At 46.8% G+C, this 18,104-nt stretch overlaps 1 protein-coding gene across 2 annotated transcripts in view; it reads left to right on the forward strand.

Moving 5' to 3' along the window:
- Nucleotides 1-194: 194 nt before the first annotated feature.
- UPF1 (UPF1 RNA helicase and ATPase) overlaps nucleotides 195-18,104 on the forward strand; it is a 64,332-nt gene continuing 46,422 nt past the window's right edge. Inside the window, exons 1-4 of one of the 2 annotated variants that reach the window (XM_069962522.1) lie at nucleotides 195-567; nucleotides 12,454-12,596; nucleotides 14,074-14,163; nucleotides 15,524-15,691. In XM_069962522.1, the coding sequence (XP_069818623.1) occupies nucleotides 397-567; nucleotides 12,454-12,596; nucleotides 14,074-14,163; nucleotides 15,524-15,691 (572 nt within the window). In that variant the 5' untranslated portion in view covers nucleotides 195-396. The remainder of the gene's footprint in view (nucleotides 568-12,453; nucleotides 12,597-14,073; nucleotides 14,164-15,523; nucleotides 15,692-18,104) is intronic. The other variant, XM_069962520.1, reaches the window with a different exon arrangement.

Genomic DNA, 18,104 nt, shown 5'->3' on the forward strand with positions numbered 1-18,104 from the left:
AGCAGCCTTTCCTTCTAGGGCCCACAGCTCCAATCTCCCGGCAAAGCAATGGGCTCGCCATCGGTCTGTCATAAGCTACTACAGGCCTTTTATAGTTTCCGGCAGTATGCAGAGGCCAGCAAGAAACATCGTGTTGCCCATAGTAACGGGGAGGGGTAACGTACGGTTGCGTGCGCATTGACGTCACATTTTCGCGCAGGCGCGCACCTTTTCTGCGCGGCAGCGTGTGACGTCAATTGCGGTGGAGGGTGCTGGATCTCAGGCGGTTGGTAGTACTGCCCGCGTCCGGTGACGGTTAAACGTGAGCAGCTAGAGGTCGAGCAGCGAAGCCATTCCCGGTGCAGAGCTTTCTGAAAGATCCCGACGTCGCTAGAGCCGCCTATCAGTCGGTCCATCATGAGCGTGGAGGCGTACGGGCCCAGCTCGCAGACTCTCACCTTCCTGGACACGGAGGAGGCCGAGCTGCTCGGAGCCGACACTCAGGGCTCGGAGTTCGAGTTCACTGACTTCACTTTGCCCAGCCAGACCCAGACTCAGGGGCAGACGCAAAGCCAGCTGGACGGGCAGGTATGTGGCTGCTTCCGGGATGTGCTGAGGAGAGCGGCCTGCTCTGTCACCTGCGCGCTCACGTGAAGTGCCTGGTGCCACGGGCCCGGGGCGCAGCTCGCCACCTGTCAGCAGATGCCGGTGTGGCGGCACGGCCATGTGCTTGCTCCGTGCTGATGTGTCTGCAGCTTCTATCCTCACTGTCCTCTCATCTCACATAGCTCGTACTCGGTGTCAGCTTGTTACTGTTGCTTCTGACAGGCAGGGGAAGTTGCTGTGCTGTCCTGCTCCCCAGGGAGACCTGATGGATACTATTAAACTTGATAGCCATTCGGGGTCGCCTTTGATCGGTGCTTGCCCCATCTTTTAAGTGGTAGAATATCAATATACTAATAGTAGTCTGGTAACCCTGGCGATCAGCTTCCTAAAGATGCCTTGTTAGGGTATGTGCACACTGAGGAATTCTCCAGGAATTGTAGCTGAAAGATTTCTGCTTGAAATTCCTGACCTATTCAGCTAAATAGGAGCTGAATTCAAGCGGAATTCGAGCAGAATTTAAGCCCCATTGACTTCTATAGGATTCCTCTAGCAGAATCCGCCCGAAGAATGAACCCAGGTGGAACGCGGAATCTGGACGGAAATTTCCACTGTGTGCACAGACGGAATTCCCATTTTGCTTTATAGAAAGGAGCAATGTTGCATTTAAATGGCCGGAATTCCACAAGAATTGCTTAGTGTGCACATACCCACACTTACCAGAGTTTAGACCTTCAATGTTAAGACAAGAAAACTCCTTTAGTGACTGATCCCTCAAATACTGCAGCTTGTGTGAGCACAACCTGAGCACAATAGATTGCAGTCATATATCTCAATGACCAGTACTGTTCTGTGCCTTTTCATCTCTATTATAAATTTTAATGGATAAATTATTAATGTCTAACAGAGGTTTATAAGCAATTATCCACATATAAAATGTAGGGAACTGTCTTCATAGACTTACAATTGAGGGTAGCTTCACACACGTGAGCAGAAGAGTGAAGTGCACAGCCGTCCGCTTCTCCTGGCACAAATGATTGGTGCAGGTACGAGCACCCCAGCTGATCAAAACTTTATATCTCCTAACCACAACAAAAATTGCCGGACAGAATAATACAATTGAATATCCTTTATTGAATAAAAATTACATATATTCAAACCAATAGAATTTAAAAGTAAAGGTGTACAGACAACCTGTAGGTGCGGAGATGGATTGACAGTCAGAGAGGCTACTAATGGGTCTCTGCCTGTCAATCATCCCACTGACATGAGCCATGACTAGTTACAGCCGGCTCTCCACCCAGATTACTATTTGCTGCCCCTCTCCATGCCTCATGTGGCAGAATAATTTTTTCAACATTATAAAGCTGCTGCAGACGCGGCTGGTATGTTCTGCCAGCTGCGCAATAGCTCTTTACTATGGGGCTTCATTTGGCTCAGTATAAACAGTGCTTGTCATGCTGTCACATTTAAGGGTGTCTTCACACCTACCGACTCGCAGCATTAATAACGCTGCAAGTCGGCTAGGTCCTGGCAGATCACTGTCAGTACATACACGCAGCGGTCTGAACGACTGCTGCGTGTATGTAAATCTGCCGGCCGCTTAACCCCTTCTGATGCTGGCCGGCCGCCTCCTGCTCAGCTCTGTATACATTACCTCCTCGCTCCACGGGGTCCCGGCATCCTGCTCTCGCGCCCGGCCAATCAGGGTGTTGCCCTGCCGCAGCCACTGATTGGCCGGGCGGGAGAGCAGGACGCCGGGACCCCGTGGAGCGAGGAGGTAATGTATACAGAGCTGAGCGGGAGGCGGCCGGCATCAGAAGGGGTTAAGCGGCCGACAGATATACATACACACAGCGGTCGTTCAGACCGCTGCGTGTATGTACTGACAGTGATCTGCCAGGACCTAGCCGACTCGCAGCGTTAACGCTGCGAGTCGGTAGGTGTGAAGGCACCCTAAAAGTGTTATTTGGGGAGCAGCTCCCCAGCTTCATGATACCTGCAGCAGTGTGGGGCGAGGAAGGTAAGTATAGGGTTGATTTTTGTCACCTTCCTGAGCAGCAGTTAAAAAAAATTACCCAGATAACCCCTTCTAGTGAATGTGACTTCTACAAATGGCCTATTGAAGGGTGGCCAATCTAATAGGTATAGGCCATCAGGTCTGGCAAAGAGCTGCCCCTTTGCATCATACCCATCTACTAGCTTATGTCAGCTTAAATACTGCAGTAATTCAGAATAAATAGCACATTGTAACAAAGGAGCCTGTGTATGTTGCTTAATGTCCGTGGGTCGGGCAGTGTAAAAAAAAAAATTTTGAGAGGTTCCCTTAAATAGATAAGGAAGAGGGAAGCCTGTGATGGGAACCAGTGTTTATATACGTTACCAGGTGAGAGATTAACCCTTGTGCCGCAAACTGACTACAGACTGGTGGTTTTCCATGCTGGTCTTTCAGCTCCTCTGCAGCTATTTTGTCTGCTCCTAATATATTAGTAGTCACATTTGTGGCAGTCAGTGCAAACCATTGAAATCTGTGCCAGCTAGGAGCTGGTGAAGACTTCAGCCACAACTAATCCTAGTGTTCTGTCATGAATGATAGTAAAGTCAGCAGGTATGGGAGGCCCTGGCACTATACTAAGCCCCACCAAGTTTTTAAAAAGTGGCAAGGGGGGTGTAAAGTCTCATTTTTTTGTATGAAACTGCTTGTGTAAAAATTTGCAACTACTTGATGCTGGAAAGCTGGCGTACACCTTTTAAAGGCAATCTGTTAGCACCTGGGCCCTACCTGAAGTGCTGCCAGTGTGCTGTAGTTGACAGTCCTCTAGTGAGCATGGTACCTTTTGATAGTTAGTCTATGCAGAGGATTATGATCTCGTGTCTCCTAGTGTAATGAGGAGTTACACGGGTCAATGGAGGCCCGATCATTGCAAACAGCAGATCGGCGCTCGTTTACTGGGCCCATTACATGGCCCAAGAATTGTTTACAAAGGGCTGCATGGACATTGTTAGCGATGTCCATGCAGCCTTTGCCCAAACGGTAAATACTTCCAGTCCATGCTCCCGGTTTTCTCCTGCACTCTGTATGCGTCCGGGCCCCCCGTATTGTCTTGAGAGGGGCCTGTCTGAGCTGACAGGTCACTCAGCCAATCACTGGTGGCGGCGGTCCCAGCCAGTGATCGGCTTAGCGGCCTGTCAGCTCAGACAGGCCGCTCTGAAACCACACCGCACAGTGCCAGGACCCATACATAGCGCAGGAGTAGACAGGTGAAGTGTTAAATGTTTGGGCGATCGTCATAATAGTGATATGCGGCCATGTAGCGAAGCACCGTCTGCGATCGATTTTTAGGTCTGAACCTAAAGAAACGATCAACTAATACAACAAATCTCTGAAGATAGTCTCACCTCGGTACTACTTGGAGTCACGGACCTCAGCGTGTAGACTGCGGCTAGTCCACCTCGGACTCAATGGTGCTCAATCATCCGTAGCAACAGACCAAATGCAGGAACCACTTCAATTAGAAGGTAGAGATGAGGCACTCATTCATCCATGTATATAAGGTTACTTTATTAGAAAAACTTCATAGGAAAGCAGGACGCGGTCGGGTGAGTGAACGGGCGACAGCCTGTTTCGTGTGCTGACGTGCACGCTTCCTCTCGGCCCTGTCAGGCCCTGTCAAGACGTTGGGGTGTATTGCCTTTACTAAGGCTGCATTCACACGTCCTGTAAAATTGTCCGAGGTTGCGGATCCGGACAATTTTAGGGACCATTGAACTAAATGCAGCCATTCACATGATCAGTGCCGTGATCTGCACCGCATAAAAATAGGACATGTCCTAGTGCGCATCGCGGCACCTATCACCCCCGCCACCCGGCCGCAGAGATTCATGATGTGCTCTCCTGTCACCCCATCTACTGCTCACCTACTCTCCTGTGCAGACCGGCGCACATGTTCACCAGAAGTGGCCTGAACTGCGCTACCTTCTCCCAGCAGTGTAGTCCAGGCCACTTCCAGTAAGCACTTGTAGCTGGTCTGCATGGGGGAATAGGTGAGTAGTAGATGTGATGACAGGAGAGCACAATATTTTCCTGTAATCTCTTACTTTTTTTTTTTTTTTACTGGAGGTGTTAATGTATTCGTATATATAGGGGGTCTTTGCATTCCATGCGCCAGTTATCAAAAGGTGCGCACACATTCATATATTTAAGTCCACTGTGTAGCTGAATGTTGTTGGTCCACTAAGCTTACAGATGTAGCTATTTAAGTGATTCGGACTGGAATCAATTTGTGCCAGCATTAGCAAAACTCGCTATAAATGTGCTCTAAAGTCGAAAGACAACTGTAAGGCCACATCTTAACATTTTGCAGACAGGGAAGCTCTAAAATGGAGCGTTTCCCAGTCCAGCGTGATGTATTAATACCATGCCGGGAAAGGGGGGAAATGTTTGAATCTTCGTGGCACTGTAACAACTGTCATTACAGTGCTGCACAGTTTCAAACACTTTCCCGCTGCCCGCATGATGTTGATATGTAATGCCGGGTGGGGAAACGATAATGTAGCCTTATGAGCCATGCCTAACTGAGTGACAACAGACATGAGGGTAGGAAAAAGTCGCAAAGAGTTGGAGCAAATTTTGGAGCAATAAATGGACACTTTGCACTATTCCAACAGGCATACAGCAATGATAAATTCCCATATCCCTATGCTTTATATCTATATAAATCCAACCACTTGGGGAGGAGGTGGCTGAGCGTAACATGCACCACCACCCCGGCTACAGCACAGGGCTCCGCTGTCCCCCAGTCTGCTTTCCGGTCCCCTTGCACCTTCCTGAACTGAGCGGGGACCCGGGTTGTGATGTGTCAGAGCCAGTCAGCACCTGTCAGCACCTGAGTAGGGACCCCACTATGACACCTCATGACTCGGCCCCAGGTAGGTAGGTGCATGTTATGTTTAGCTACCTCCTCCCCGGCTCATTTGAAAAATAAAATGCCTGACACTGGATTTCTCCTTTAACTTGATGAGTTCTACATGTGTACCTGTTAGTTCAGATGGAAATAACCCTTTTAAGAATGCACCAGGTGTGTGTGTGTGTGTGTATATATATGTATATACACACACACACACACAAAAAAAGTATTTAGTCAGTCACCAATAGTGCAAGTTCCACCACTTAAAAAGATGAGGCCTGTAATTGACGCCATATGTAGACCTCAACTATGGGAGACAAAATGAGAAAACAAATCCAGAAAATCACATTGTCTGATTTTGTAAGAAAATAAGTATTTGGTCAGTAACAAAATTTCATCTCAATACTTTGTATCCTTTGTTTGCAATGACAGAGGTCAAACGTTTTCTGTAAGTTTTCACAAGGTTGGCACACACTGTTGTTGGTATGTTTAAGTCACACCCCTTTTGAAAACCCCATTTTCCGACGGTAATACAAATGTGAATTTATGCCATATAACAATGAGCAGCAAACTTCATAAGTTTGGCATCTCCTACACCATTTTCAAGTGGCACTCGAAAATGGCATAGGAGATGCCAAAACGTTGTATATTACTTGTGAAGTTTGCTGCACATCGTTATATGGAATAAATTCACGTTTTCACGTTTGTATTACCATCAGAGTATTTTTTACTAACTGATTTTTTACGGCTGCTGGCACCCACAGTTCGTTTAGTGTGCTGTCTATATTTTTTGCTCTATCTATATACAGTGTGTGTGTGTGTGTATATATATATATATATATATATATATATATATATATATATATATATATATATATATATATATATATATTATAGTAATACCTTTACCCAGAAGTAGTGTTTGGAATTTGAACTTAGCTCGGTTTTTGGACATTTTTGCGAGCGTGGACGGTGGGTTGTACCTGGCGAGGTAAGCAGTGGTGAGACTTCACGTACAGTACAGTGCTGTATAAGACTGCTGGAGTGCATATACAGTGCAGTAGTAGTACAGGCAGTGCACCACCATCTCCCATACATTACAGTGCTTGGATGGGGGGGACGCTATGCAGTAAAGGATGGGTGAGGAGTTGGTGACTACTGTACTATAATTGCTGGTTCTGATGAACATTTCTTATGTTTAATGTCCTGTACAGTATAGTGCTGTTCTGTACTGTAGTGATTATACTGAGCACTTATCAGTGTAATAAATGAGTATTGTAGGTAATTATTGGTGGCTGCTGGAACCAATTAATCACATTTACATTATTTCCTATGGGAAGACACTGCTTGGTTTTCAAACTGCCTTCCTATCTATCATCCTACCGCAGATACCGTCCTGGCAGAGTTGAGGTCGGTTTACCAACGCCACAGACTGTATCGGTATTGTGACGGTAACGCCCAGCCCTATATATATATATATATATATATATATATATATATATATATATATATATAATTATGTGTAGGAGGGATCATTTGATGCCAGAGCCTTCTAGCTGCGACTTACCCCTTCCTTCCCCTTTCCTTCCCCATAGCTAACACGTAAACGTTGGCCATTCTTGAACATTCATGTATATGGGGAAATCAGGAACAGAAGTGTTTGACCATTAGTAATTGAAAATGTATTGTCACCTTCAGACTATTACATGGACCATTTAGCAGTGTGAGTGCCTATCTGCTAGATTGGTACTAGATTATAGAGCCTATCAAACGACTGCATTATCATGCTGCATAGGCATCATTAGCGATGCCCATGCAGCCTTTGGTTTATATAGAAAGTAATCAACATTACACCTACCTGTCCATGCTTCCCAGTGTCCTGTCTCCTTGTTCCCCGTTTACTGCAGCCACAGTTGAAGCTCTGTGCAGTGACAGGCCGCTCAGCCAATCACTGGCTAAGATAGGACAGTACTGCAGCCAGTGATTGGCTGAACAGCCCATCACTTAAGCAACAGCTGCAGTGAATGGGGACTGGGGAGCATGGACAGGTCGGTATAATGTTTAATATTTTACACTTCAGCTGTCGGGCGCTCATCACTGTTAAACACGCCAACTTTAAAGAGGACCTGTCACCCCCCGTGCCGGGGTGACAGGCTCCCGACCCCCCGTTAGATCCCCTATACTCACTTGATCCCACCGGGTCCCGCTTCCTGAGCCGGTCGGGTCACTGAGATATCAGCGCCCGAATCCCGGCGCGCGCGCGCTGACGGGAGAGTCCGATGCCCATAGAGAATGACGGAGCATCGGACTCCCCATTCATTCTCTATGGGCGTCTGACTCTGCTGTCAGCGCGTGCGCTGGGCTTCGGGCACTGACATCTCCGTGACCCGACCGGCTCAGGAAGCGGGACCTGGCAGGATCACGTGAGTATAGGGGGATCTAATGGGGGGTCGGGAGCCTGTCACCCCGGCACGGGGGGTGACAGGTGTCCTTTTTTACTTGCTATAGGACATGATTGGCTCTTCGCTTCATTGTTACTTTTGTAATAGGGCATTTACAATTGGCCTGATTATTGTTGGCAGACCATCTAACATAATTTAGCAAGTTCTGCATTTTCCCAGTGACCGATGTTGGGAGAGAAGGGATGGTCACAATAGATTTCAATTTGTTTGATATGTTTTGTTGCTAGTGGAGATAAGCAGCTGTCACTTGTTGTCCTGCTGATTTCTCCCAGTTCAGAACACATGCAAGCTCAGCCAAGCGTGCATGTACACTCACCGGCCACTTTATTAGGTACACCATGCTAGTAACGGGTTGGACCCCCTTTTTCCTTCAGAACTGCCTCAATTCTTCGTGGCATAGATACAACAAGGTGCTGGAAGCATTCCTCAGAGATTTTGGTCCATATTGACATGATGGCATCACCCAGTTGCCGCAGATTTGTCGGCTGCACATCCATGATGCAAATCTCCCGTTCCACCACATCCCAAAGGTGCTCTATTGGATTGAGATCTGGTGACTGTGGAGGCCATTTGAGTACAGTGAACTCATTGTCATGTTCAAGAAACCAGTCTGAGATGATTCTAGCTTTATGACATGGCGCATTATCCTGCTGAAAGTAGCCATCAGATGTTGGGTACATTGTGGTCATAAAGGGATGGACATGGTCAGCAACAATACTCAGGTAGGCTGTGGCGTTGCAACGATGCTCAATTGGTACCAAGGGGCCCAAAGAATGCCAAGAAAATATTCCCCACACCATGACACCACCACCACCAGCCTGAACCGTTGATACAATGCAGGATGGATCCATGCTTTCATGTTGTTGACGCCAAATTCTGACCCTACCATCCGAATGTCGCAGCAGAAATGGAGACACATCAGACCAGGCAACGTTTTTCCAATCTTCTACTGTCCAATTTCGATGAGCTTGTGCAAATTGTAGCCTCAGTTTCCTGTTCTTAGCTGAAAGGAGTGGCACCCGGTGTGGTCTTCTGCTGCTGTAGCCCATCTGCCTCAAAGTTGGACGTACTGTGCGTTCAGAGATGCTCTTCTGCCTACCTTGGTTGTAACGGTTGGCTTTTTGAGTCACTGTTGCCTTTCTATCAGCTCGAACCAGTCTGCCCATTCTCCTCTGACCTCTGGCATCAACAAGGCATTTCCGTCCACAGAACTGCCGCTCACTGGATGTTTTTTCTTTCTCTGTAAACCCTAGAGATGGTTGTGCGTGAAAATCCCAGTAGATCAGCAGTTTCTGAAATACTCAGACCATCCCTTCTGGCACCAACAACCATGCCACGTTCAAAGTCCCTCAAATCACCTTTCTTCCCCATACTGATGCTCTGTTTGAACTGCAGGAGATTGTCTTGACCATGTCTACATGCCTAAATGCACTGAGTTGCCGCCATGTGATTGACTGATTAGAAATTAAGTGGTAACGTGCAGTTGGACAGGTGTACCTAATAAAGTGGCCGGTGAGTGTATATAGGTGAACCAGGAGAGGTAGCTGGAGAGGTAAAATAGTAATATCTGTCCAGATACAATACAGAAAAAACACTGCTAGTCCCCACTACATTGAGACAGATCCTTGTGCAGATCTGCAGCTATTAAGATATTTTGTAAAATACTGTAGACCAGTGCTTCTCAATTCCAGTCCTCATGGCCACCCACAGGTCATGTGTTGAGGATTTCCTTAGTATTTCACAGGTGATATAATTATACTTTGTGCATCAGACATTACCACAGGTGCTCTTTGTATGGAAAACATGACCTGTTGTTGTGGCCTGAGGACCAGAAGACTTGAATCGAGAAGTAGTGGTGCAGACAAATCCTGAACGTACAAACTTATCCTAACGCAGTTCAGGGGTGCCCTTCTGTCTATCTGACATTTCATACTGACTTTCATTTTCCTTCCAATACTGGATAGTTCTAATAGTATGTTTCCTATCAGATTTTGGGTGTGAGTACAGGGCTCCAGATGGCGACCAAAATGGTCGCCAATGCGACTGACATTTTGCAAATGGCGCCCAGATTTATTAATCTGGGCGCCATTTGCGACTGGCCCCGGCGGCGCGCTGTCTCTTTAAGTCCGGGCCCCCGGCTGATGCGCGGCTGCGGGGGTGTCCCATCCTATCCCCGGCAGCGCGGCGCATCAGTGAGCTGCCTGGGGTCCTGACATCCGGCACAGGAAGCGCACGTCAGAGACGCTTCCTGTGTCAGAAGTCACAGCCCCGGCGTACAGGGAGCTCACTGACGCGCCACACTGCCGGGGATAGGACGGGACACCCCCGGCAGCCGCGCATCAGCCGGGGACAGCGCCTGAAGAAGAAGAGGATCGCCGGGGGAGCGGGTTGTCAGGTGAGTTTGTGTGTTTGTTTTTTTTAAATACCGCTTAGCATAGAGGAAAGGGGGGGGGGGCATCTATAATGGGGGGGAGAAGAGGGGCCATCTTCAAGGGGGGGGGGAGGGGGCCATCTATAATGGGGGTAGAGGGGGTCATCTATAAGGGGAGGGGGTATCTATAAGGGGGGGAGAAGAGGGGGCATCTATAATGGGGGAGAGGAGGGGGCATCTATAATGGGGGAGAGGAGGGGGCATCTATAATGGGGGTAGGGGGGGTCATCTATAAGTGTAGGGCAAACTGGCTGCAGACACTGGGAGATAGATATATGCACAATTATTATTATCAGGGCCCCTCAGGTGTCTGTATTGTAGGGGGTCACTTGCATTAGTCACTAGGTGAGAGATATATCTATTTATATACACATCTTGTGGGGGGTCGCTATGGCTGCAGTCATAAGTCTAGCTCAGTATGTATAGACTGTTGCAAGCTTTTAAAGGGAACCTGTCACCCCCGGTGACGGGGTGACAGGCTCCCAACCCCCCGTTAGAACCCCCTATACTCACCTCATGGCGCCGGGTCCCGCTTCTGAAGATGGTCGGGTCACGGAGATCTCAGCCGCTGCAGCCCGACGCGCACACTGAGAGATGAGTCCAACGCTCATAGAGAATGACGGAGCGCTGGACTCTCCCGTCATTCTCTATGAGCGTTGGACTCATCTCTCAGTGTGCACGCCGGGCTGCAGCGGCTGAGATCTCCGTGACCCGGCCATCTTCAGAAGCGGGACCCGGCGCGATGAGGTGAGTATAGGGGGGTTGGGAGCCTGTCACCCCGGCACGGTGGTCGACAGGTTCCCTTTAAGTTCAAGTTCAGAAGAGTAAGCCTCATTAAAAGGCTAGCCAAGTGAAGCTGAAGTACTGAGTCAGACTGTATATGGTTGTCAAGTTGCAAGTTTCCATGTTGAACGTTTTCAAACTAAGCTTATAAACCCACACACCGTATACGCAGCAAAAACGCAGCAAATACGCAGCAGACGTGATGGTGAAGATTTGATGCTGTGTTCAGTTATTTAGATCTAATCTGCTGCGTATTTGCTGCGTATTTGCTGCGTATTTGCTGCGTATCGCAGTAGTAAATACGCTGCATATACGGTGTGTGGGTTTGTACCCTAAGAAAAGAATCTAAAGGAGGAGGATGCTGCCGTGGCCTCTGCACACAGTAAGTCCCATTTAACATAACATTAATTTTACATGGTTTAAAATGTTGGCGACCAAATATTCTATTTGGCGCCTAAATTTTTCAGGTTAGGAGCCAATGGCTCCCAGGTAAATTTTTTAGTCTAGAGCCCTGGAGTAGGGAATAGATTAATTTGTTACTAATAGAAGAGGGCAATTCTTCCACTTGCACATGCAAAAAGATTCCTTGAACACTGCTACATGCTGAACGGTTTTTGAGAGCCCTGTGTACATATTCCTGTAGAAGTTGTCTAACCAGTTCTGTGACCAGGATATCCAGGTATAAATTGGTACCTGTTACATGGCAGACACAAATCTATTGTTCTCTCTGGAACATAAATTATTGTATAGAATACTGCTTTGTACTATACTAGAAATAAAAGTATTTGCCCTAATGCTGTGGTGTTGCAAGCTACTTATTACAATTTGGTTTTTGCAGTGTACAATTTGACAGGCATACCTGGTAACATAAACCGGGCAGCTATTGTGTCTATTTATAATCTTTTCATTGGTAACCATGTAACATTTGTGAATCTATTCTATGTGGTAGACTTCTAGATCCCCTGTCCTTCACAGATGCACTTGTCACAGTTTGGCATTAAAGGGGTTGGCCACTTTATAGTAAAATAGTTCAGTGTACAGTATTAGTAACTGTACTCACTGCACTTACTGACAGCAGCTCCCTGTCTACGTCAAAAAGCTAAAATAAGACTACCCTTATCCAGGCTTTGCTGCCCTGCTCTGTGGTGAGTCTGTCTATAAGATGGCTGACATGGTGGAGAAGCATGGCAATCTGAAAAATATGATTATGGTTTATTTTGTGTGTTTGTGTGTGTAGTTCTGTGAAAACCTCCTTGGATATTTATAGATCTTTTCATATCTCTTGTAGGTTAATGGCCCTGATGGTATACTACAAAATGGCACAGTGGATGATGGTGTGGGCAAAACAAGTCAATTGCTGGGTGAGCTGAACTTTGAGGAAGATGAAGAAGATACATATTATACAAAGGATCTTCCAGTGCATGCCTGCAGGTTGGTAGCCTGTAGTCTTAATATCTATCACAACACCTGATTTAGTAATAGAACTGTTTATTTTATACTCCAGATTGCACAACTGTGCCCAGTGTTTATTTCAGTTTAATGGCCAGTTCACACTGAGCAAGATCGTCAGAATCCTGCATCGGAGTGTGCTGCTGTAAGTGAATGGAGAGGGCGCACGCTCGACCGCTGCCGCCGCTCTCCACCTGAAGAGCTAACATGTTCATTCTTTGAGCGGAGAGGAAGCGGAACAGTGCGCGCTCTCCCATTCGCTCAAAGCAGGACGCTGAGCGGGGCGAGATTCCTCGGAGAGCTCCGTCGCGGAATTACGCAGTGTTTCCTCAGTGTGAACGGGCCCTAAGAATGCAAATGTAAGGCAAGTGTTTGAGCAGCTTACGTGGACGACTTTGTTTTTTACTTTGAAATTACATTGAAAATAATGGTAACGTAAAACAAAAGTATTTCAAATGAACTAGTGCCAGAGATTTGTAATTTACTTCTAATAAAATCTCAAGTCTTCAGGTACTTATCAGCTGCTGTATGCCCTGCATGAAGTGGTGTTTTTTTTTTTTTTTTCAGTTTGACAGTGCTGAGGCAACCTCTGTCCATGTCAGGAACTGTCCAGAACAGTAGCAAATCCCCATGTAAAACCTCTCCTCTTCAGAATGGAAAAAAGTACACCACTTCCTTCAGGACATACAGCAGCTGTTAAGTACTGAAATACTTGACAAGTAAATTACTAATTTTTGGCACCAGTTGATTTGAAGAAAAAAAAAAAATTTGGAACTTCCCCTACCCCTATTAGGTGCAGCCTTGCACATTGTCAAGCATGTCAACAATAGAAGTTTTGGGGAATGTTGCAGTGTATGTATAGTATTCTATTCATACCTTCACACCACATCCTTTATAACATTTACAGTTGCAGGCCTTTAGACACTTCTATGCTTGGCAACACTGTGATGGTGTAACTTTTCTTGACTGTTTTGTGTTTAAATGTAGCTTTGAGCATTACTGTTATTTGTAACTTTTTTAAATGTGGACATCAACTTGTCAAAAGTGTAAGGTTGTCAGGATCAAGTGCAATCCGTATTAAGTTATTGATCACAGCAGGTCTCATTACTGCGATCCAGAGATACAGCCGAGGAGAGAGTATGACAGTTCGCTCCTCTTCTGGCTGGCATAGACTGTAATGAAGCAGATAGCCAGGGAAAGATGCCACACTCACCCCGACCTATATATCAGGTTCGCCACAGGTCTCAGCAGTGCACCAAACAACCCAATTTACATATCAATTAAAGATTAAGCTAAAACTAAACTGAAGATGAAGGTAAGAAAATTACTTTTAAACTCTGCATCCTTATTCTGGTAACATAACAGCAGGGTAGTCATCTAACCTGCTTTTAGCGTCCTCTTAATGCAACTGTAAACCAAGCCAAACTGAACTGATAACTTAATACTTTCTTATATTTAGCTATTGTGGAATTCATGATCCAGCTTGTGTAGTCTACTGCAACACAAGTAAAAAATGGTTTTGCAATGGACGTGGGAACACCTCTGGAAGGTATGCATGAAATTTAATTTCACCATTTCGCTTGCAAACTAACAATATAGTTTGGAATTATCAGAAAAGTTGGACCTTTGCCTTATTTTCCAAAAAAGCAATATTTCATAAGCTTCTTAAATAAATTCACCACTGTGGCTAAAATAAGACTAATCAAAGTTGTTATATTAACCCAGTGGGCAGTTGTTTTTTCAAATCCATTAAGTCCTGCGAAAATAAAAATCACTTGCAGGGTGGTGTGGGAATATAATAATGTATTTTTACCTATGCCCCTGCTCCTGCAATGTTGCTTTACCAATCTCTGACAGCCACCGGCCTCCTGCAGCTGCAACGTCATGTATCCATCTGATGGATTGCCCATTTAGCCAATTAAAGGGGTTATCCGGCGAAAAAAAATTATTCACAGAATAACACACATTACAAAGTTATACAACTTTGTAATGTATGTTATGTCTGTGAATGGCCCCCTTCCCCGTGTTTCCCCCCACCCACGCTAGACCCGGAAGTGTGGTGCATTATACTCACCGCATGTCGTGTCGTCCACGGTCTCCGATCGTCAGCAGTGACGTCTTCTTCGGGAGTTTGTCGGATCTTCCCGAGTGCCGGCCACCCTCTGCAGCGTCATCCGAAGCTCAGCCGCGATTGGCTGAGCATAACTGTGCTCAGCCAATCGCGGCTGAGCGGCTGATGACGCGGCCACGTCATCAGCTGCTCAGCCGCGATTGGCTGAGCACAGTTATGCTCAGCCAATCGCGGCTGAGCTTCGGATGACGCTGCAGAGGGCGGCCGGCACTCGGGAAGATCCGCCAAGCTCCCGAAGAAGACGTCACTGCTGACGATCGGAGACCGTGGTCGGCACGCGACAGGTAATGTATAGCGCACCACACTTCCGGGTACACGGGTGGGGGTGGTGGGACACGGGGAAGGGGGCCATTCACAGACATAACATACATTACAAAGTTGTATAACTTTGTAATGTGTGTTATTCTGTGAATAATTTTTTTTCGCCGGACAACCCCTTTAATGACTAGGGTGGAACACCACTGCAGTCACTGACTGGCTGAGCAGGCAATCAATCAGCGGGACTGTGACGTTCCAGAAAGCCAGGAGAAAAAAAACATCTGGAAGGTGTTCAAGAGCAGAGCTATGGGGGCACAAGATGGTTAAGTATACATTCTTTATGTTCTTGCACCCTCCTACTTGCTGGGGACTTATTTCCATGGACTTCTTCTTTTAATGCTAAAATGAAAAATATTGACTTTAGAACAGATAACCTTGCTGTAATGACTTAACCACACTTGCTTTGCAGGATTCACGTGATATAGGGGCCAGCTTTAATTCTTTAATTTGTCCTTTCCAGCCACATTGTGAATCATTTGGTGAGAGCAAAGTGTAAAGAGGTTACTCTGCACAAAGATGGGCCTCTTGGCGAGACTGTGTTGGAATGTTACAACTGTGGGTGCCGAAATGTGTTTCTCCTGGGATTCATTCCGGCCAAAGCAGATTCTGTTGTTGTGCTGCTTTGTCGGTGAGTATTCATGCTTTCCCCCCCCCCCAAAATATTTTTCAGCAAAGTTTTTAGTAGGGAAACTTGTCACTGGTTTTGTGCTGTCTGTTTAAAGCAGGGGTGGGGAACCTCCGGCCCGCGGGCCGCATCCGGCCCCTGAGACCTCCCGATGCGGCCCGCAGCTCCCCAGTAATGCGCGCTGCTCTGGAGGAGGAAGGAGCCGGCGCACACAGCATCCTCCTGTGTCTATGCCTGCTTCTTCCCCAGCAGAGCAGCGCGTCTTCAGTCTCCTGCGGGCCGTGCGCGATGACGTCATTTCATCGCGCGCCGCCTGCAGGAGAAGACCGGCACAGAGGACCTGGGACATAAGAGGACGTGGGAGAGAAGAGGACCTGGACAGCGTGGGAACGGAGGTAAGGTGAGTGGGATGTTTATTTTTTTTATTTGGGGGTTAAATAGGCTACCAGGGACATGACAGATGGGGGTTAACTAGTCCACCAGGGACATGACTGATGGGGGTTAACTAGTCCACCAGGGTCATGCCTGATGGGGGTTAACTAGTCCACCAGGGACATTCCTGATGGGGGTTAACTCGTCCACCAGGGTCATGCCTGATGGGGGTTAACTAGTCCACCAGGGACATGACTGATGGGGGTTAACTAGTCCACCAGGGACATTCCTGATGGGGGTTAACTAGTCCACCAGGGACATGACTGATGGGGGTTAACTAGTCCACCAGGGACATGACTGATGGGGGTTATTTAGGCTACCAGGGACATGACTGATGGGGGTTAACTAGTCCACCAGGGACATGACTGATGGGGGTTAACTAGTCCACCAGGGACATGACTGATGGGGGTTAACTAGTCCACCAGGGACATGACTGATGGGGGTTAACTAGTCCACCAGGGACATGACTGATGGGGGTTAACTAGTCCACCAGGGACATGACTGATGGGGGTTAACTAGTCAACCAGGGACATGACTGATGGGGGTTAACTAGTCAACCAGGGACATGACTGATGGGGGTTATTTAGGCTACCAGGGACATGACTGATGGGGGTTAACTAGTCCACCAGGGACATGACTGATGGGGGTTAACTAGTCAACCAGGGACATGACTGATGGGGGTTAACTAGTCAACCAGGGACATGACTGATGGGGGTTATTTAGGCTACCAGGGACATGACTGATGGGGGTTAACTAGTCCACCAGGGACATGACTGATGGGGGTTAACTAGTCCACCAGGGACATGACTGATGGGGGTTATTTAGGCTACCAGGGACATGACTGATGGGGGTTAACTAGTCCACCAGGGACATGACTGATGGGGGTTTACTAGTCCACCAGGGACATGACTGATGGGGGTTAACTAGGCTACCAGGGACATGACTGATAGGGGGTTATTTAGGCTACCAGGGACATGACTTGGCTAGACTAGACTACAAGGGGCATCACTGGGGATTAACTACAATAGCAGGGGCACTAGGGGAACAATACTTTGCCCTGGGTGCTGCAAACCCACGCTACTAATTGCCGCACACGGTATGCGGCCCTCGAATGATTTTATTAATGCCCGACCGGCCCTCGACATGGAAAAGGTTCCCCACCCCTGGTTTAAAGGGAACCAGTCACTAGTGCCATGCTGACTGAACCTCAGGCAGCATGAAGCAATGCCATGCTCCCTTAACCAAAGTGAGCTCTGATTCCCTTTTGAATAGCTGTGCCATTTCAGAGTAATCATTGATGTAACATCAGCTGGGAACTTGATTCCAAGTTATCAGGGTGGTTCTTGACCCTCATGGACACATCTCTCCCTATTCCTGCCAAAGTTACATTTGATTACCATTGAACTACATAATTCTAAAACAACCTACCTACAGCAGGATGGTACCAATGGAATACCGATCAATTAAATCAGTGCAGTATGTATGTACAAATTGATAATCATTTAAATTAAACCAACCGAAATTTAAATTGCCGTATTCTGTCCTGTTGGGTCCTTTTGTTGCAACATAATCTGTAGTTTTTATTTGTACTATGTGTGCACAGATTGGCGTTTGTGATTACATTTTATTCTTTTTTTTGGGACATATGATGGCACCATAAAAAATGCAGTTATAGCTTTTTTTCACATTTATGCCATTAACAATGTGTGCTTTTGATAACATATTTTAATAGATCAGATATGTCCCCACATGGTGATATCAAACATGTTTGATTTTTCACATTTTAAAAATGGGAAAAGCAATAGACTTATTTATATTTAAAAAAACTAAAATTTTACCCCCATTTCTTTATGCACTTCTGTAGTGCCCCTAGTGGACTTTTTACGAGCAGTTACTGCATTGATTTATATCAATAAGTATCTATGTACAGCATTGATTCACTATCTCAGCACTGTGGTTCAGCTTGCTGTAGGTTGTCAGGTAG

The sequence above is a fragment of the Dendropsophus ebraccatus genome, chromosome 3 (genome assembly GCF_027789765.1).
Source record: "Dendropsophus ebraccatus isolate aDenEbr1 chromosome 3, aDenEbr1.pat, whole genome shotgun sequence".
Lineage (NCBI taxonomy): Eukaryota > Metazoa > Chordata > Amphibia > Anura > Hylidae > Dendropsophus > Dendropsophus ebraccatus.